The following is a 21,302-nucleotide window of genomic DNA, read 5'->3' as shown; positions in this document are numbered from 1 at the left end:
AGACCCCTCTTGCTCTCCAGGCTTCAGCGAAAGCAACGCAAAGCCTCTGAAGCGTGGAGGGAGCGCTCCCTCTGCGCTTTGGAGGCTTTGCGTTGCTATCGCTGAAGCCAAGGAGCCTGCATTCGCTCCATAAGACGCACACATATTTCCCCTCAATTTTTGGAGGGGGAAAAGTGCGTCCTATAGAGCGAAAAATACGGTAAGGAAAAAAAAGGAAGACCCCACTGCATACAGCGGGGTGTTTCTTTCCTTTCCCTAGTTTTTGAACGAAAAGCAGCCTTGAAGGCTGCCATCAGGCACAGAGGAGTGGGTGCCAAGAATGTGCCGAACGCTCAAATTGGGGCGGCCATTCCTGGATCTTTTTTTCCAGTCGGTGGGAAAAGCAGTTGTGGGGGGCAGGGAAGAAAGCAATTTTGAGGAGGAGGATGGGGAAAGAGTTAAGCATGTTCGCTCTACTCCTCCCAGTGGTCGCCTCCGAGGTTGTATTACAGTGTAAAAGTCAGGGGAGGGGAACACACCGCTGCGCGTTCTGCATTGCAGAAGTTTTAGGGAGAAACCAGCACAGGGCAAATCAAGGAGCCAAGCATGTCTGAATGCATGCACCCGAAACAATTAACTAGGTGTTTTGTTTTTTCTCGTGGCAGGCCTGCGCAACCAGCCGTACCGGCGGGGGGACACCGGTCGGCACAGCGCCAGGAAACGGGCCGTGGGGCAGACGCTGCAGGTGACTGCCGACATCTCGCTGTGACAGCCCCGAATGAGAACAGCAAGCTAGCCAAGCCTTGGTTTGGGGGCGCGAGGCAAGGACTGGGGGGTTCCTGGCCGACGGGCTTGGACCAAAAGCCCCTCACAACCAAGGAACGACAAAAACTCAGGGCAGGACGATCCCTTCCCTCCTCCTCCTCCGCTTTTAAAGCCATTTGTGGGCTTATGCGCACAACAACCCTGCCAATTCTCCTGCCCACGGGGATCAACGCCGCTTCGTTTTGAACTTCGTTTTCTCGGCCACGTCGGACGGCCCTAAGGTGGAATTATGGCAGGGGCTGCTCTGCCAACTAGGACAGCAGGTGGTTCTGGAAGAAGAGTCCAGCCATGGCAACACCAAGCCAAGAACGAGCATCTTCCACAGCCTGGAATGTTTGCGACTGCAGACTCCCTCTGGAGGGAGGAAGCGGAACCCAGAGGGTCTCGATTCCTCCTCCCTGCTAGCTGCTCCCCCCAGCTTGCCCATGTCCCTTTCCCCCGCCTCATCCAGCTGGGCCATTTCAGTCTCCTTTAATCCTCCACTTCCTCCTCCGGCCTGGAGAAGACAGCCAGCGTTTGCAGGCCACTTTTCTCCCATCTGACATGAACGGTGCTGTTTGATCTGAGCGAGTAGTCGTACACTTGTAGGAAGGTTACTTGCCCAGGAATGTGTAACCTCAGGATCATTTAAGCCATTGAAGTGGTGCAACGAGGGGGTCCACAAGGACTTTGCCGGGGGGTGGGGGGCAGCAAGCACCCTGTACAAAAGAGCTCCAGCACTTTTTAAACCTCCTTGGACAGGTGCCACGACCGCCTTGGCCTTGTAGGACACAAACGGCAGGCAGCACTTCAGGTTTATGCTGTAGAGAGGGCTAACAGCCTGTGTGGTTTTCTCCCTTTGCAACATTTTGGCTGGCAAAGGCCTGGCTGAGGATACCTGGGAGTGGTGTCTTAAGCCCCTACCAAGGCTGTCGTGGTTCTAGATGACCCAGGAGTCTCTGCTGCCCTCCATATTTTCACGAGGGCAACAAGACGAGAGTTTGATCAGTGCATGTAAGCAACCAGAGTTGCCCGCCCTTCCACCAAGGCTCCCCACCACCACCTGAAGTCACTCCCCTCGTGCACGTCTTAAGATGGGAAGTGCCCAGCCGCTAAGGAGGAAAGAAGACTGGGCTCTAAGCAGGAGACGTAAATCTTCCTAAGTATAATGTTTGGTTAAAGTTATGAATATAATTTCGGCTTCTTATTCTAGCACAACGGCCATCCCTAGGAAGCAGTTGCGGTCCGTGGAACAGTCTCTCAGGATTTAAGTATTTGGCACAGGCGGCACTTTGGCATTTTTGAAACCAACACGCTCTGACGCAGAGAAGCTCAGAGGCTTCGTGACAATCAAAACAGGGGAGTGAAGTTGCTTTTCTTTTTCTTGCCACGTGGTGTCGCCATTTCTGCGGGGTTTTCCACCGGTGCTTTTTCTCCAACCTGTGCCCTGGGTTCTAGTCTCTCCCCACCCCCCCAAGAACTAAAAGTAGAGGTAATTAGGTCAATCAGGTGATACCCGCTATAATTTCCAAGAGCACAATGGGGTGGTTCCTCTCCCCGCCCACCCCCCAAGGAATCTAAGCAGCAAATGAATTTGTAGAGGGGGTAAGATTTCTGCCCCGAGGGTCAGGTTGTCCAATGGACTCTGCATCATGGAGCCACTTTGCTTACAAAGGCAGACCAAGGGGTAAGCTCACCTTGCTTTGAAGCAAGGGGGCGATCCTAACAGACCCAGGATGTAATGTCTTTTGGCAGCTCTGTGGGTTCCCAGTGGACAAGGGCACTTGCAAGTTGAGCATCTGCTCTCCCCCTTGTTCTTTACAGTTCATGCCTTTTTTCTTATCTGGGGGATGGGGAGGGGAGATTGTGAAAACTCCAAAAGGGATACAGCTCATCCCATCCACCCCAGCACAAATCCAGGCCCCCTGGGACGGATTCTGCCTACAGGGGATGTTGGTAGGCAAAGAGCTGCATTCCTACCCTGTTCACCCCAGCATGCAAGCTTTGCAGCAATAAATGCATACAGCAGCGGGTGTTGACCTGCATACCTAACAGCCCCCCCTGTTCCGTCTCAGCTGGAAAGGAACAATTTCTTTAAAAGTCATGCAAAAGTCAACACCCTACTCTTCATCTGCTCATCCGGCTTTAGCCTTCGAGCTGCACACCCGCTTAGAAACTCCCGGTTTAGACTTAGGCTAACATTTGCTTTCTCCTGTAACCTTAAAAGCAGCTTAAAGAAAAACAATCACAGCATATACACTCAGAACAGAAACCTTGGACACTGTTTCATCACACACTTTTGGGGGCGGGTGGGCGGGGGGAGAAGCGGGAGAAGGGGATATTAGGAAAAGAATTGAATGTGCAACCTATTGTTTTCAGAAATGCCTTGAATCATGGAGGGGAGGACCAAAACGCCCCTATATGATTGCTATTTGTATACATTATTTTTATATATGGTTATGTGAATTGCATTTAATCCAAAGCGAGTTAGCCATGAGAGCAAATAATAAATGTATTCTAAAGATGCGAACGGTGCCTGTGTTCAAAGAGAGTGCCGGCAGTCTGCTGGAGGGCAAAGAACTTCATAAGGTACACTCCAATTTTTAAGGCCCCCCCCCCCCGCCCTGCCCCGCCCCGGCAAGGCTGCCTCTGCTGCAAGGTCCACTAAGAAATCAATTTGCCCACAGCAGTGGAATGCCCTTGCTTGCACCCCTTGTGATTGCGGATTCTCAGTACAGTTGTACCTTGGAAGCTGAACGGAAATCGTTCCAGAAGTCCGGTCAACTTCCAAAACGTTCGGAAACCAAAGCGTGGCTTCTGATTGGCTGCAGGAAGCTCCTGCAGCCAATCAGAAGCCGCGTCAAACGTTTGGGTTCCAAAGAATGTTTGCAAACCAGAACACTCACTTCCCAGTTTGTAGCATGCGGGAGCCCAAATGTTGGGTTTGCGAGGTGTTCGGGATCCAAGGTACAACTGTATCTCCATCCAAAATTCAGGGCAGGGAGCAGTGCAGGGGTGCCTAGATATACACAGTTGGCTGAGGGTACCCACATTACAATCTTTTCTACACACAGTATTTCAAATATACTTATTAGGTGCTAGCGAACGAACAATAGGGGGTGTCTATATCGTGCCCTGTTTTGTAGTCTTTCTAATAGAAATCCAGCTAATTAATTTAGCATGTTGGATTGACTCATTGGACATTTTAATTTGGGGGGTGGGTGGGAGGGGAGGAATACACACAGACTTGCACATATATCATTTGTGACTCTCGCTGGACTCTGCATGGATGGGTAAGTTAAGTGGCAGCAGAACAGCTGCCGTCGTGTATCCCATGCCTGTTGAGAAACTTGGTGAAACAACTTGGCATGCGCGGTTTTGGGACACGGGGAATGGCTGGGACACGGGACCCACAAACCCGAAGCATTAAGACCAACCTCACTCCAAACCAAGAATTGCCCAAGATGCACAACACTGTTCAATAAAATAAAACGCCACAAAAGTCAGTTGTTGCCCCAAAAGGCATGATTTTGCTTCATTTCCACGACAGCAATACATACATTATCACGGTGTTCTGGAACATTATAGAAAGGCAAAAGAAGGTACCAACAGATTTAGGCCACTGTTAGTATTGCATAGGTCTGGCAACTGGCAGAACTGACTTGAATCCAAAGAAAAGCGGGCATGTGCCCATCTTAAAAACTATTTTGTCCCACTGATGTCAACAATTTGAGTGGAACTAACATTCCCTGCACTGGAGCCCTTGGATCTACAAGAACCAAAGAGTCTAGAGGAGTCTGGCTGTGATCATATCCCAGGACTTTCCCCACCCCTTCAAATTGAGGAACCACCCCCCTACACACAAAAAATACTTTTGCCTCTTCAAAATCAAGGGCAGACAAAGACTGCAGAGTCTTGTTCTTGCAGAGCAAAACACAGCTATTCAGCTCGCAGTTCAAACTTCTGAAAACAAAGTACAGCACAGCCAGCCAGCCAACCCTCTGAAAAAAATGATCGTTTCCTAAAGCAAACTTGCAGAGCAAGTGGAAAGAGTACATATGAAATGAATGAATGAAAGCAAGGCAAAGCATCAGTGCTTTCATATTACCCACTCTAGGCTTCCGTGGTGCTGATTGTATTGCTGAACTACAGCACTCAGAAGCCCAGGGGCTAGCACTGGAGGATAGAATATTTCCCAAAATATCTAGAGGACCGCAAGTTCCCCACCTCTGCTCCAGAAGGTCTTTCTGCAGTAAATGGTATAGACTAGAAGGACCATGGGTGGCTGTAAAGCCACAGGGCTGGTGGAGACCACTAAGTGCACATGAGCTCCAATCTAAATGGGGAGCAAGAACATTTGCTTCTCAAAAAACAAAACTGTCCTGTCTCCACTGTCTCTTTCAGCAGCTGCATGCAAGAACTGAATAAGGCTTGCAGGGTGTAGGTCTAATGTGCTGCAGAGAAGAGCAATGGGACAAAGAGATTACTACAGGAGCTAGGAGTGTAGGCCTCCCTGCCTGTTTCCTTTTCTAAATGGTAAATTCCCTGCCATTTAACTCGGTAGCAACCAAAAACATACTCCTTTTGCCCAGCCTTTCCCCTTCTAAGCTCATGCAGTGCCTCTTCTACACACCAGGTGGCGCCCATACCAGTTCCATTCGTTTCCCTGTAAAAATAAAGCCGTAAACCTTGGTTTGCTGATTTTACCGCAGCCTTGATGGCAATTTATGCCTTTGTACTGGCTGCCACGCACACCACGACGAAGGCTGGACTGAAACGACGTGGGCCTTTAAAGTGGCTTGTTGTAAAATATTTCCTCTTGGCACGTGTACACCAAGGGAGGTTTGGGAAAAGGAAGCTCTTCTAGGGGAGCAGGTGATTTGGAAAAGGATGAAGATGCCCTTCCTTTTTAAAAACACACCTCTTATTTTTTCTACCCTACATCAGAGAGTTTAGAAAGAGGCAGCTTCCTTGCCTGACAGCAGAATCAACCCAAAAGGGATAGAATAACCGTAGCTCCGAAAGAAAAGAAAAAAACCAAACCATTTTATGCCACCTGAGAATGGCCAAAGCCATCCCAGAATGGCTGCCTTCTAGTCTCCAATCCCTGCAGCGCCATGGCTGTAGGGTTGATATTAGCCAGCCTTCATTTTGTAGGCGGCATTAGTATTCCAGACAGGAAGCTCAGCAAGGAAGTGGATTCAGATTCATAGCTTAGTAAGCTTCAGGCAAGGCTTTGTCATAGCAGGACATCCTTGTACCCAACAAGGAAAGAGGACTTCCCTCCTAATGAAGTTCCTCATCTAGTCACTTTCATTCATTTACCCAGATCACCTGGCACAGAATAAAGCCACTCCAAATTCTACAAGGTCAACCGTGCCAATATGCACACAGAATTTTTTTATATTTAAAAAATCATATATCTTGTACTGATTTGCTTACTTTATTTCAAGTTTACATTTTGCCTAAAACTTTTCTGGTATAGAGTTTGGATTTCTAAGGCTGCAATCCTATGTACACAATTAGTTCGGTGTAAAGTCCCACTGACAGCAGTGGGGCTATTTCTGAGTAAGCATGCATAGCCCTGGCTCTGTTAAGACACATGCAGTTCTCTCTATTTAGGGCAGAAAAAGAAAAGGAACCAAAACCTAAAACATAAGGAGCCCCACCTGAAATGTCTGTGTCAGCCTTCACCAATCACCAATGGGGGTTGTAGCTGAAAACATATCTATGAAGGGATGCATATCAGGCTCCCCCAATTGGTGACCCACCAAGCCAAAAAAAAAAAATCAAACTTCCTACTTCTTGCTGCCTGTCCAGGGGCTGCAAAAACCTACAAAGCAACTGTTTGGCTACAGTACATGTTTGCCAAGGTGTATTGGGTTTGATGGGTTACAAACAATACAGGTCCGGATTATATGAACAAACTGAAACACACGAGTGATTTCCCATCCTGTCATGCATTTCTCCATGAGCTGGAATGCAAGTCTGGTTGCATTTTGACGCCAAGCACAGCAAACTCCACTCAAACACCCCAAAGGGGGCACTTGGAGAAATTTGATGCCTGGACTTCTGCAAGAATCCCCCCCTGGAAATTTTAAGCTCACCAAAATTTGGCCAAGTAGCGATTCACCAAGCCAAACAGGGCTCAGGCATATTAAGGCCTTTGAGGTTTTTGGCCACACAAGGCAGGCAGCAAGAGCAGGTGCTCTTATCATCAAAGCACTGGTGGGCTGCCATAGGCACTGGATGGGGCACAAAACCAAAGCTGGCTGACCATTGCATAGGTAGGAAAATTGCCATGCAACTGAAATTTAATACGACAAATCTTCCACCACAGATTTCTGAGCTTTCTCAGAAGGTGCAGCATGCTACCAGTTTCGCTGAGGAAGTTCCCAAGCGAATCAGATATGTGTTGCTGACTACATTCCTCCAAGCTGCTCAGGGCAACAGTTTTTGCACGGCAACAAGCGTGCCGTGTCGAATGATGATGAGAAAGTGAGTTGGCCAAGGTGACCTGATGTGCTTGGTCTCCAAGGAGGTTCCCCACCTCTAAGCCCATTGCTGGGTTTGGGGAACTTTACTAAGCCCCACTGGGCAAATCAGAACTTCCCATTTTCCTTGGGATTGGTAGAAGGCGGTTGGGTTAAGAAATTGACCGCCTGCCCGCAACCCAGCAGATCAGGTTCTTCCTAGTCTTCTGGGTCAGTTTCATAAACGCAGACACAATAATTCAGTTTTTTCTGCCACCCAGCCCATAAACCTGGCTGCACACAAGGGCTGGCAGAGAAGCAGTGAGGAACCAAACCTATAACCTACAACCACCAACAATATTCAGCACTCAGCTATCTGCAGATACCACATCTGGCTCCGTGGGGGATATCACAGGAGTGTCGTGGGGAGAGACAGCATCCCTTAAGGCTTCTTCTCTAGTTGGCCATGTTTGACCCTCCAGCTCCAGCCACAGCTGCTGTCAGGAGCAAGGGTGCACTGAAGCTCGATGCCCAAATCAGGGACCACCATGTCGCAGCGGACGGGTTGGCCTTCCTTGGTAAAGAAGCTGAAAGCAGAGGCCGGTATCTGTGAAAGCAGAACACACACACACACAAAAAGGTGAAGGGGCCTGACTCCGCAACAACTGGATCAAATCAACGCTTCCAGGTGTCATAAGAAAGCTGCAGATAGTACAGGATAGTGCGCGCACCCCGGAAATGATCTCTTTCAGCTTCTGCCTTCGGGAAGAAGGTACAGGGTTATAAAGACTAGGACTAGCCGTCTGAGAAACAGTTTCTATCCAAATGCAATTTTGGTTTTAAACACAGTGTAATGTAGTCTCTATGGGAGTATATTGTATTTAATTATGGGGTATCATAGTTTTTAGGGGGCTAACCGGGCTGGGATAGCAGGCTTGTTGGTTTTTGAATGTCTGATGTAGATTTTTTCAATTCCGTTGTTCTGTATGGGACAATGACAATAAAAATTATTGTATTGTATCGTAACTGCACGTTTATTTCTAGTTGACAGAGGAAGAAATGAAGTCACATCACATGCATTTAAAGGGGGAATGCGCAAAAAATTCATTGCATGCGTATTTCTGGGCCCACAGTAGAGTTCAGTAAGAGCAAAGTGGCCATGTTGATTATCTTTCTGCCCCGAGACAATGGAGTGTGCCTCCAGGGGTGGAGCCAGACCACTGCGCTAGCAGCACTGAAGCAACCTCCCTGGGGAGCAAACCAGGGCAGTGTGTTTGGAGGTTCTGGGTTGCTGATGACAAGACGCCCCCTCTCAGCCTCGCTGATAAAGTCCAAAGGAAAGCAGAGCAATAAGTCTGGCAACAGCTGGGCTGTAGGAGTTGCTGGAAGGAGGCGTACAAAGTGCCACCCAACTGTCTTAGGGACTCTGCTCTGGATTTGTGAAGGGTTTAATCCTTAGACTTTACTTCTCCAGAATATATCTTGCAAGGCGGAGAAAGATTAAGATGGCATTCCCAAATACAGTGGTACCTTGGTTCTCAAATAACTTGGTACTCAAATGCCGAAAACCCAGAAGTAAGTGTTCCAGTTTTCAAACATTTTTCAGAAGCCGAACATCCGATGCGGCTTTTGGCTATTGTTTCCGGGGCACCTGCACCAATCGGAAGCCGCACCTTGGTTTTTGAACATTTCGGAGGTCAAACGGACTTCTGGAACGTATTAAGTTTGGCGCTTTTGTTTTTGCTATTTATTTTGCATTTTTGTTTTTGTGGCTTTCTCGGTTAATTCGTTTTTGTGGCTGTGTGGAACCCAGATTGACTGCAGAAATGGATAAAAGCCCCCCATCCAAACAATGACCATCACCAGCACAGGTAAGAAAAAAAAATAATTTTAATTTTTATCATCTACAATACTGACTTATTCATTTTATAGTGCAATGCATTGATTATTGCTTTCATTTTATGGATCAATGGTCTTGTTAAGATAGTAAAATTCATGTTAAATTGCTGTTTTAGTGGTTGTTTTTAGAAGTCTGGAAAGGATTAATCGTTTTGCATTACTTTCTATGGGAAAGCGCGCCTTGGTTTGGGAACACTTTGGTTTTGGAACGGACTTCCGGAACGGATTAAGCTTGAGAACTAAGGTACCACTGTAGCCCCATTTTGCAGTACTTCTCACCTCCAAAAGGAGAGAGGTCTACCAGGGCAGAACTCACCTGGCTGCTGATTCCAATGGCTACATCTCCCACCTTGGCGCCACGAAACTCTCGGATGTGGAGACTTTCCCCGCTGAGCAAGCGGATCTCAATTTTCACTCCTGGAAGGCAGAAATAAGAGAGCTAAGCATTTACTTGCCACCTGAAGATAACACTCTATAAATCTGACAAAGCAGCTTCTGGTCCATTAAAGATCATGCCAAATAAATCTATCAGGATGCTTCCTGGCTGTCGCTATTTTCAGGTGGGATTTGCTCACCTACTGGCAGATTGCAAGGGCCCCGAACAAATAACTCACTTTCCCAAACAATCAGACTTCATTCTAATAAGAGCAATGGCAAAATGCACTGAGAAATGCAAGGTAGTCTTTACAAAAATTTATGGAATATGCAGAAACGGCGAAGCTTACTGGAAAAACAAGAAACCAAAGTAACAAACTTTTTAGAAAAGAATGGAAATGGTTTATGGAATATTTACAATATGGAATATTATAAACTGCAAACAGGTAAGAATATTGGCAAGATTATTGTAATAACCGGCAGTTTTTTATAAGAGTATATATTTGAAGTACATGAATAAATGAGTAAGTTAAGTTCATTTGGAATGTGCAGAAAATATAAAAAAATAAATTTAAGGAACCGCAGAAAGAGGGGGAAGGAAATGTCAGAATGATTGTAAAATTACTGAAAGGTATAAAATTGAAAATCATAAAAAAGAGAAATGCAAGGCAGCCAACTATATCCTGGTATTCGATGTAAAACGAATTTTGCTCCCAATTCTAGTGTTTATTAGTTTATTAGTAATGATTACATGGTCTAATTAGCAATTAGTAATTCATGTGCCAATGAAACACACCACAAAATGGAACGGTTTAACACAATAGTGCCTTCGGCAAGCAAATGCAGAAGAAGCCATTTGGCCTCTGGCTTGCTTACTACCTTACGGGCCGAGAACAGAACCTACCATCAAAGTAGGTGGGCATATCTGTATTCCTGCTGAGATGCAGCCAGCTGTTCCAGCTGTTGCTCTGCCCATCTGTCTGGCTGCTCCACGAACCCACTCCAGAACTCATGGTTTCCTTCAGGCTCTGAGATGTTTTCAATGAGTCCTAGAGAAACAGAAAGCAATAGCAATGTCAATCTTCCGCAGGCACACCAGTTGGCTGCCGGGTCTAGTTTCCAATGCCCCACAGTATGGGGGTCACTTCTTCACTTCAGGTAGCCCCACTCCCAGGCATGTCCAGATGTCCAGAGGACTGGAAACCTGGACAAGACTTAGAAACTGCCACTTCTCTCACTACCGGAACAGTATGAAGAGGAAAAAGAGGCACCTGCTAATATCTATAGGAAGCTCACAAGAAGGACCTGGGAGCCCTGAATAATAATAATAATAATAATAATAATAATAATAATAATAATAATAATAATAATAATAATAATTTATTTGTACCCCAGCCACTCTGGGCAGCTTCCAACAAAGATTAAAAATACATTAAAATGTACACCAAGAAGAAGTGAAATCTCTGGCACCCGTCCCAATTTCTTTCTGGGCCACACGCTAAAAGGTTTTCACAGCTCAGAGGCAGGAGATGCTTCCGGGACCAAATCAGGTAATTGGCACAATGCAAGGAAAAAGGTAAAGGTAAAGGACCCCTGCACGGTTAAGTCCAGTCAAAGGCGACTATGTGGTGTGGCTCTCATCTCACTTTCAGGCCGAGGGAGCCGGCCTTTGTCCACAGACAGCTTTCCGGGTCATGTGGCCAGCATGGCCAAACCGCTTCTGGTGCAATGGAACACTCTGACTGAAACCAGAGTGCATGGAAACACTGTTTACCTTCCCGCCACAGTGGTACCTATTTATCTACTTGCACTGGTGTGCTTTCAAACTGCTAGGTTGGCAGAAGCAGGGACAGAGCAACAGGAGCTCACTCCGTCGCGGGGATTCCAACTGCCGACCTTCTGATCGGCAAGCCCAAGAGGCTCAGTGGTTTAGACCACAGCGTCACCCACATCCCGGCACAATGCAAGCACCTATGGCTCCCTCCTGCTTGTCCTCATGCACTTGCCTTCTCACTGGCGTCTGATGGGAGAGCACTGTCCAGACTGAGGCACAACAGCATCTGCTCCTGTTCCTCCAGAGAGAAGGGCTGAGACAGACTGTTTCGAATCAGCTCTGTGGGAAAGGAAACAGGCTACAATGAAAACAGAGGCCAAAAGATCATCCCCCAACCACCCCTGGCACTCAGCAAGTTCCAGATTCCTCCCCACCCCCCCGTGACAAGTGGGGTCGTGCTATGCAGCTCTGCCCCATTTTTCAGAGAACTAAAAGGTAAAAGGTAAAGGTACCCCTGCCCGTACGGGCCAGTCGTGTCCGACTCTAGGGTTGTGCGCCCATCTCACTTAAGAGGCCGGGGGCCAGCGCTGTCCGGAGACACTTCCGGGTCACGTGGCCAGCGTGACGAAGCTGCTCTGGCGAACCGGCACCAGCGCAGCACACGGAAACGCCGTTTACCTTCCCGCTATAAAGCGGTACCTATTTATCTACTTGCACTTAGGGGTGCTTTCGAACTGCTAGGTGGGCAGGAGCAGGGACCAAAAGACGGGAGCTCATCCCGCCACAGGGATTTGAACCGCCGACCATACGATCGGCAAGTCCTAGGCACTGAGGTTTTACCCACAGCGCCACCCGCGTCCCTTTTCAGAGAACTACATCTGACTAATTTTGGAACACATTTGCCAAGTAATCAATGCAGTTTTAAACAAATCCTGTGCATATTTTAATCCCCATTTAACTCCCTAACCTCCTGCTCTCTTCAGCACAGCCTTTCTCATTTCAAATGCTCCATAAAAGCTCCTCCTGCTAATCAGTATCTCACTGTCAGCCCATTTGGTGTTGCCTCATTTACACAGCGCCTCACCAATAAGCTTGCATCAAAAGACCTGAGAAAGGCTCTCAATAAATAAAATCAACGTGTTATAGCGACAACTGGCAGTTCAGAACATGAGCTGCACTGAGCTAGGAATCAAAGTCCAGATATAAGGCCATCTGGAGGGGAAATGGTTGGTGGAGGAAGGTTTCAGCAACCCCTCCCCACACAGCTTCTCTGCTTAAAACTGCAGCCTCACCACGCTGCTTTTCACAGCAGCTTGGCACCACTTATGTTAGGAGACATCAGACTACGGTGGTAACAGATACTTCAACCATGAACCAGATGATTCTTATGTGCAAGGACTGAGTCCACAAAGTTCAAACCATGAAAAAAATTGCTTGTTTTAAAACAGACACAGGCAAACTCCAGCCCTCCAGATGTTTGGGACTACAATTCCCATCACCCCTGACCACTGGTCCTGTTAGCTAGGCATGATGGGAATTATAGTCCCAAATATCTGGAGGGCTGGAGTTTGCCTATGCCTGCTTTAAAACAACAGCAGCATATTCTGTTTCCTTCATGGAAGCCTATTCAGTGTACTTTTTCATATACAGTGGTACCTCGGAAGTCGAGCAGAATCCATTCTGGAAGTCCGTTTGACTTCCAAAACATTCAGAAACCAAAGCACGGCTACAGCCAATCAGAAGCCACGTCGGACATTTATGTTCCAAAGAACATTCGCAAACCGGAACACTCACTTCCGGGTTTGTGGCGTTCGAGAGCCTAAACATTCGACTCACAAGGCGTTCGTGATCCAAGGTACAACTGTATTTATTTAAAAAATCATGATAGGATTTATTCTACATGGATTTGAAAGAAGACTCAATACACTGTGAGGCTCCATAAAGGTACAGAGAAAGACAAGAACAATGATCCCAGCAATATAAAAAAGGCACTGTGGAAATCAGCTACACCAGATGCAAATCATCCTAAACCCAAAATGGCAATAAATGAGTCACGGCAGGTTGGGCTGAACTAAATCAAGAAAGCAATGGAAATGACATGGGGCATAAAGAGCAGCTGCAGAAGTACAGATAACACTTCTCCTACCTGAACCAAGATGGGGAAGGAACCCTATCCTTCTGAAAAGCCCTTGCCCACGCTTCAATAAAATTTAGCAATGTGCCATTGACAAGATATTGGAATTCAACAAAGATTCCCTTTTCAATACCTGCATTAAGCCAAAAGGAGCCCAATTTATCATTTTAACCTTGAAAATGGAGATATTCAGTGTTCTGAGATGGTTTGTTCTTTTAAATCGCTATGTCCCATCTTATCCACGCTTCCTTCTATTCTGCTACAACCACCCAGGCACAAGATACATCAGCGCTGTGCGTAGATGTAATTCCATCCCTCCTTTTTATCTTTTAAGCACATACCCCTTCCTTGCCTGGTCCTCCAACTAACCAATAGGAAGCAGGTAGTACTGCCCTATACATATAACCCTTCAACTCTGATGGAGCAGAGCTGCACACAAAGAACTCGCTAGGCAGGAGACTTGAGAGCAAGATGACGAATAAAGGCACATTTCCAGAGAGAAAGACGAGAAGCGCAGTTCGGTCATTACCAAACTCCAGCTGCTGAAGCTCAAGTTCAAAGGACGTGGTTCTCCAGTCTGTCAAACTGCCCCTCTTGGCGCTGAGAGGAGGCAGGAAGCAGAGCTGCAGGGAGTCACACGGCTGCATTAGTTCCTTGCACGTGCTCAGAGGGATGAACTGCGCCTTCTCGGCCAGACCATGGCGGGAAAGCGGGAGTGTGTGGCATTCAGGAGGCTCTGGGATTGGCAGCGGTGGGTCTGGGAGACTAGGCTCTGGGGCCAACTGTAGATTTCGGGGTTGTCTGTATTCTCCTTTCCAGGGGCTCTTCAGGCCTCCCACTGCAAAGAGAAGGGAAATGTTAGGTCAGAAGAAAGAGAGGGGAGCACTTGCTGGAGGGGAATCACCCAGAAGGTTTCGTTTCTTTTCAATCCCAGGTGACTGCCCTTAAGTGAAGAAAAAGGATGCATTGATGAGATGATCACTTGAAGCTTTACCCAGCGGCAGGGAGTGTGTGGTGTGTGTGTGTATGACCTCAAGTCTGAGGGCCAAATGAGGCCCCCAGATTTCTCTGCCTGGCCCCTGGAACTCTCCCCAGGCCACACCCTTCCCTGGTCCTGTTTCACCCCCAAGTGTTTTTTTCCTAGCTGCAATTTGTCCTTGACATCTGGTGGCTCTGGCTTTTCTGGATGGAGGTGTGTTTGTGTGTGTGTTTAGAAGTTACCCTACGGTAGAAAGGCAAGAATTACACCCACAGCTCTTCCCACCTGCCACACACAGTGTGTTAAAGCAAACAGGTTACAAACGCCTGGAATTCCTGTGGCTAAATTATACCTGTTGTAGCTGCCGTACCTGGCCAAAGGCAGTCTTTTTAACCTGCCTCAAAACAGCAGCCTTCCCGTTCGCTACACCACCGAAAGCCCAAGTTGTAAAAGTTGCCTGTGATTCGTTACGGCAGGGAACAGCATTTTGAAAAATAAAGGCACACTCCCTGCTGTCTGGCGGGAATGCGCGAAACAAGGGTTGCCGAATTGGTCCAATATGCTTGACGTGCAGAACACCCTCAGCTGTGGGTTCAAGATTTAAGGACAGTCAAAAACCCAAGTGTTATGTGATTGATGGGGGACACCCACCCTCACTCACTGATGATGTCAACACTTGGGGACCACCTCTCCTGGTATGCCCCATGGAGGACCTGACGGTCTGCAAATAACAACACCCTGAAGATTCTGGGCCCCAGGGAGATTAGACTGGCCTCGAGCAGAGCCAGGGCCTTTTCAGCCGTGGGCCCGGCCTGGTGGAACGCTCTCTCACAAGAGACCAGGGCCCTGCGAGATTTGACCTCCTTCCGCAGGGCCTGCAAGATGGAGCTGTTCCACCAGGCCTTTTGGTCAGGGTTCAGTCTCATTTTCTCTTTGTATAAGAACAAGCACAAAGCACAAAGGAGGTTTCCCAGCCCACTCACAGGTCCTTAGAATATCAGTGGAAACAGTTGGTCCTGGCAAGTATTAACTGCTTTCAATTTTAACCTGCGGATTGTCATTTGTCCAGATTTAACTTTAATTTTAATTTATTTGGGATACATTTTAATTGATAGATTGCTTGTTTTTATGCATATTTTATTTATATGCTAACCGCTCTGAGCCCAGCTCTGGCCGGGGAATGTGGGGTACAAATAAAAAATTATTATTATTATTATCATTCTAACTCACAGCACAAGAACCGGATCTGCCTAGCACCAACATCCAAGTAGTCCTATTAAAGCCAACGCAGCAAGCATTTGGCAGTGGCAGCAGCAAATAAAGCACATCGCGTGTCGCAAGCAGCTTTTTGTCGCCAGCGAGGTGTTGGGCTCTGGTAATCTGCCATAGCTGTAAGAAATCCTCACCCTTTTCAAGGGCCTCACAGGCTTTCACCCTCAGCTCCGCTGCAGAGGCCCGTTGGGTCGGATCCTTCTCAAGACCCGCCTTGATGAGATGGGCGGTGGATGGGTGGCAGGAGGGTGGGATTTCTCTCAATGGAGGAGGCTCTTTGGCTATCTGGAATACAGGAAACGTGGGGAAACGTCAGGTGTCAGAAGCGGCAATGTCTACCAGAGGAGAAGGAGGCAGGTCTGTTAGACGGGTCAGGTCATCCAAGGTGTTATGATCCTAAAGAGCGTTTTTTAATAGAAGGTGATATACCATTGGTTTATTACGCCTGAGAAACTATTTGCAATGTATAAATGTATTTCAAATGTTTGCTGGAAGTGCCAAGGACACAAAGGGACATTTTGCCATGCCGTGGTGGACATGTAAAAAGGCTGAAAAATATTGGATACAAATACGTACGCTGACACAGTCAAACCTTGCTTGTCAAATGTAATCCATTCCGGAAGCCCTTTCGGCTTCTGAATGTTCAACAACCAAGGCGCGGCTTCCGATTGCCTGCAGGAGCTTCCTGCACTCAAGTGGAAGCCACGTCGTACGTTCAGCTTCAGAAAAACATTCGGAAACCAGAACACAAAAACCAGGTTTTTGGTGTTTACGGGAGCCAAAACGTTCCAAAACGGAGGCATTTGGGAACCGAGGTTTGACTATACAGCAGATTTTAAAGGTTAATATTAACTGTAAGCCAGAACTCTTTCTTTTAGGGTTAATGGACACATCTGGAAAAGGACTATGGAAGATTCCTCCAATATATTACAGTGGTGAGACTGTTACTATGCACAAAGATGAAAAGATACAGACCTACCCACTATAGAGGAACGGCGGATAAAACTACAGCATCACAGTGAGACTGCAGAGAAGCTGAAGAAACCATTTGCCATAAGCAGCCCCAGAGGGAAGTTACAGCCGTGCCCTGGAATGCCCTCTTCCACATCCTTCCACCATTGATAGACCTGGGAGGTCCTTCAAGGAAAGGCACTGCTCACCTCTCCAAAGTGTTTTTCTCTATTATTTATCCATCAATCCCTCTTCCCCTCCACTACACCCTTTCCTGGATCAGCAGCCGTGCACACCATACCTGAAGATGGAAGGGAGTTCGTCCTTCCAAATGCCAATGCGTCCCGACTAAATCAGGCCAGCCCACCTGCACATCTGCGAAAATGAAACTTACCTTGAGGCACAGAGGGTGGTTGTAGTATTGGGTCCAGGGGTGGCAGCCGTTCAAGAGATGCAGCATCATGCAGCAGCTGCTCCAGACGTCTGCCTTGGAGTCGCAGCGCTTCCCCATCACCACCTCGGGGGCCAGGTGGGTCTCTGTGCCAGGAACATAATCCCCTGGAAATGCAATGGAGGAGATCTGCTCTCTAAGGTCTTGTGCAGAAGCAGCCCATGCACAGGCGGTTCTTAAAGGGGAAAGGGTAGCAGTTTGGACCCAAACAGGAGACCTGGGGTAGTATAGCAGACTTGAGGCTGGACTAGACTCCTTGTTTGTGGAATGCTCTCCCCAGAGAGACTCGCCTGGTGCTTCATTATCCACCTTTAGACACCAGGCAAAAACATTCCTCTTTAACCAGGCATCCAATGCCCTTTTTAAATGTATTGGGTTGATGTGTTTTGTGTTTTTATATTGTGATTTCATCCTGTGAACCGCCCCAAGACCTGCAGGTATAGGGCGGTATATTATTATTATTATTATTATTATTATTATTATTATTATGCGACAACAGTGGGTGGAGGATCTGGGCGAAAATCTCTGCTCACTTATGAAACACAGGGAGCCCTTGGCCAAATCACACTATCTTGGCCTAATCTATCTGGCAGGTATGTTGCAAGGATACAGATGTTTGTGTGTAATCAGGATTGCATGATCTCTTAGATAGATAGATACAGATATGTCATAAGGATGTAAAATGAGTGTTTTATATTGTAAAATTGAAAATTTAATAAAATTATTTTTATTAAATTTATTAAATTTTCTATTTTACAATTTGAAATACTCATTTTACATCCTTAAGATATCAATGACTTCCGTTCTTCTCTTTCCATGGTTCATTTTACATATCATCAATCCCTGCATATTTTACAAAAACTGTACCATTCAGTATTCCATTACTGTATCCATCAAAACATGTTTACACTGTTGAATGTATCTTAATGCTGCCAGCATTTTCAGCTGCATACAATTATTTCCCAAATATTCAATTAACGTTTTCCAATTTTCTTGAAACGTATGTTCTTCTTGTTCTTATTCTGTATGTTAAATCTGGAAGTTGTGCATATTCTGTCAACTTAAGCTGCCATTCTTCTTGGGTTGAGACCTCGCTCGTTTTCCATTTGGGGGGCCAGGATTCCATGATCTCTACCAGCAGGACATAGCTGACTTCCCATGGTAAACACAAGGCTGTCAAGCGTGTATGTCTCTCTAAGTTTGTGTTATGCAGCTGTTTTGTGACTGGCAACCCCAGCACTCTCAAAATCTGAAAAGCGCCCATTAGTCCAAAAAGGTTGGTGACCCATGGTCTCCTCCATAAGACCTAGCACTGGATCCCACCCCTACTTGATTGGTTCTCGGCTTTATAATAACATAGGGCATGGAAGACACTTTGAACATTCAAAACAACAACACATAAATGCTAAGCATTATTGCTTTGTTTCATTTTAAGAAAAGCCATTATCTATGTTTGAAAGTATACATATAATGACTGCTTCTGAAATCTCAGAAGCTAGAGGGATGACTGAGTAAGATCATCAGTGCTTGGGAGGTGGGCCTTCAATGCCCTTGCCCTTTTGGGGCTGGCAAAACCAAAATAAAACTATGCAGAAAAACTCAATTTGCATAATTTATACAAACTACGAACCCCTAGGCTTCTTGGCACAGAATAAAGACCCCCCTGGGCGCAGAAATTTATCTATTCAGCACGGATTACATAGAACCCCATTGATGCCTAAATATAATGCCAGGGGAAGTAGAGGGGGGTGCAGAGGCTGGGTGGTGGCATATCTCACGCGGGACTGGCAGCGGGCAGAGCGGGCACACCTCCATGATTTTTATTACAAGGCAGGCTAAGGGCATTTAAATGAAAGCATGCGAAGCAGCCTAAACATAGGCTCGGGGCGTATCATCAACCTTTTGCTGAACTGACCGTAACTCACCCGTCATCAAATGCTTCCCCATGCCATCCGGGTGAAGGTGAGCTGCGTGACCAAAATCACAGAGGACAGCGTGGCTTCTGTCGCCGGACAAGAGGATGTTGTCAGCTGGCAAGGAAAAGGTCACAATGGTTTGCCTGCCATCAATATCCAGGCGCGTCCCAATAATAATAATAATAATAACAATAATAATATTTATTTATACCCCACCCTCCCCAGCCAAGGCCAGGCTCAGAGCGGCTTACAAGCAATAATAAAAACAAGTTGAATGAATACAACTTAAAAACAAGATTAAAATACAATTAAAATATTGAAACATTAAAATATTAAAATGCAGCCTCATCACAGGAGGAGAAAGGAAAAAGGAAAAAGAAAGAGAGGGAGGGAATCAAATTGGCTCCAAGCCAAAGCCAGGGGGAACAACTCTGTCTTACAGGCCCTGCGGAAAGAAATCAGATCCTGTAGGGCCCTGGTCTCATGAGGCAGAGCGTTCCACCAGGCCGGAGCCAGTGTTGAAAAGGCCCTGGCTCTGGTTGAAGCCAATCGAACTTCCTTAGGGCCTGGGACCACTAGGGTGTTGCTATTTATGGACCTTGAGGCTCTCCGTGATGCATACCAGGAGAGGCGGTCCCGTAGGTACGAGGGTCCTAGGCCGTGAAGGGCTTTAAAGGTCAAAACCAGCACCTTAAATCTGACCCTGTACTCCACCGGGAGCCAATCCAGCTGGAAAAGCACTGGGTGAATATGCTCCCATGGCAGAGCCTCGCTGCTGCATTCTGCACCCGCTGGAGTTTCTGGGACAGCTTCAAGGGCAGCCCCGCGTAGAGCGAATTACAGTAGTCAAGCCCGGAGATGACCGTCACATGGATCACTGTGGCCAGGTCGGGGCGGGAAAGGTAAGGGACAAGAAGGATTCATGCTTTGAGCAACAACAAGGCCTGGTTCTTTTTTCAGAGGAGAAACCCGTGTCTCATCTGTGCTGTTTGGAGCAGGAGCGGAAGCTCGCTGGACTGACTCTTCCTCCGCACGACCTTCCACGGCAGCAGAAACTAGCGCTGCTAGGCTATGCGAGAAATCCTTCTCCTCGACGTGTTGTTAGCGGGGCGGAGAATTCTTATCAACCATGTCAGAAATGGCAAAGCCAAAGACGGGTGGGAAACCTCAGCGAGAACCGTGTAAAAACACTGCTCTCCACCCTCTCAAGAGCTGCAAGAGAGCCAATCCACTGGGGGGAGGCCAGCTCTCTGCTACCCAGAAGCCACTTCACCAACAAGGTACGTACCTTTCACATCTCCGTGGAGAATGCTGTGAGCATGAAGGTACTCCAGGCCTTCCAGCGCTTGGCCTAGATAATCAAGAGCTCGGTCCTCCGGCAGGTAACCGCGTTGCTTCAGGAGCTGGCCAAGGGACCCACCTGCAAGGAAGAATGGCTGTTATTTTATTTATTCCCTCTGTATCCCACTTTTCCCTCTAACAAGTGGTGCACTGTCAGGCTGCAGGGAATCCAATCTTCACCCCCAAAGCAGGGTGCCAGTAATAGACAAGAAGCTCTTACCAAGTTTTTATTCAATATCCACATAGAGAGGATTAGAAATGCTCCCTCTAGGAGTAATGGTGTTGCTCCGAGTGGAAGCCCTCCCCCCATCTCTCTCATTATATGGTGGCTGATCTGTGCCTTCTGCCTCTGAGCTCTCTGCTCTGCTACTTTCAATGCCCTCCGGGTTCTGGGAGAAGGGGGGGGTCTGGAATGCTTTCAAAAGATACTGAGTCCATCAGCTGTCGCTCCCCACCCTGCTGCTGCTTCCTGCTCCTCTCACATTATTTCCCAGCTTTTCCCCTCATGTGCCTCTGAGTTATGACCTCCCACAAACCAATGTTGTAAATCTATACTGTCCTCTTCTCTGGAAGGGCCAGGATGGGGAGGCGGTTCCCACCATTCCTCCTCTGTCCAGTCCCTGACATGCACATAGTCATAGTGGAACTCGCCAGATGAAACTTAACCATGCTTAGCCGCTCCGCTGGTCCCCCAAATTATTTCCATGCCAGGTCTCATTACAATGGTACCTCGGGTTAAGTACTTAATTCATTCCGGAGGTCCGTTCTTAACCTGAAACTGTTCTTAACCTGAAGCACCACTTTAGCTAATGGGGCCTCCTGCTGCCACCGCGCCGCCAGAGCACGATTTCTGTTCTCATCCTGAAGCAAAGTTCTTAACCTGAAGCACTATTTCTGGGTTAGCGGAGTCTGTAACCTGAAGGGTATGTAACCTGAGGTACCACTGTACTTTGC

General features: G+C 47.3%; 2 protein-coding genes across 8 annotated transcripts in view; one reads left to right on the top strand and one right to left on the bottom strand.

Moving 5' to 3' along the window:
- Nucleotides 1–3,313, top strand: part of FMNL1 (formin like 1) — a 115,516-nt gene extending 112,203 nt beyond the window's left edge. For all 7 annotated transcript variants that reach the window (XM_081166123.1, XM_081166128.1, XM_081166122.1 and 4 more), the window contains one exon: nt 645–3,313. Coding sequence is in view for 5 of the 7 variants with exons in the window: in XM_081166122.1 (XP_081022248.1) it covers nt 645–748 (104 nt within the window). In the remaining 2 variants the exon portion in view is untranslated. The remainder of the gene's footprint in view (nt 1–644) is intronic.
- A 973-nt stretch (nt 3,314–4,286) lies between these two features.
- The window catches only part of MAP3K14 (mitogen-activated protein kinase kinase kinase 14), a 38,242-nt gene continuing 21,226 nt past the window's right edge, over nt 4,287–21,302 (bottom strand). The window contains exons 8-16 of the mRNA XM_081166217.1: nt 20,296–20,427; nt 19,017–19,121; nt 17,035–17,198; nt 15,824–15,974; nt 13,968–14,276; nt 11,537–11,643; nt 10,435–10,579; nt 9,472–9,572; nt 4,287–7,863 (exon numbers count right to left, since the gene is read on the bottom strand). Coding sequence (XP_081022343.1) covers nt 7,699–7,863; nt 9,472–9,572; nt 10,435–10,579; nt 11,537–11,643; nt 13,968–14,276; nt 15,824–15,974; nt 17,035–17,198; nt 19,017–19,121; nt 20,296–20,427 — 1,379 coding nt within the window. The 3' untranslated portion in view covers nt 4,287–7,698. The remainder of the gene's footprint in view (nt 7,864–9,471; nt 9,573–10,434; nt 10,580–11,536; nt 11,644–13,967; nt 14,277–15,823; nt 15,975–17,034; nt 17,199–19,016; nt 19,122–20,295; nt 20,428–21,302) is intronic.

Source organism: Podarcis bocagei (assembly GCF_964188305.1).
Source record: "Podarcis bocagei genome assembly, chromosome: 13".
Lineage (NCBI taxonomy): Eukaryota > Metazoa > Chordata > Lepidosauria > Squamata > Lacertidae > Podarcis > Podarcis bocagei.
The sequence above is the reverse complement of the archived record's forward strand: the minus strand, read 5'-3'. Positions and strand labels throughout refer to the sequence as shown.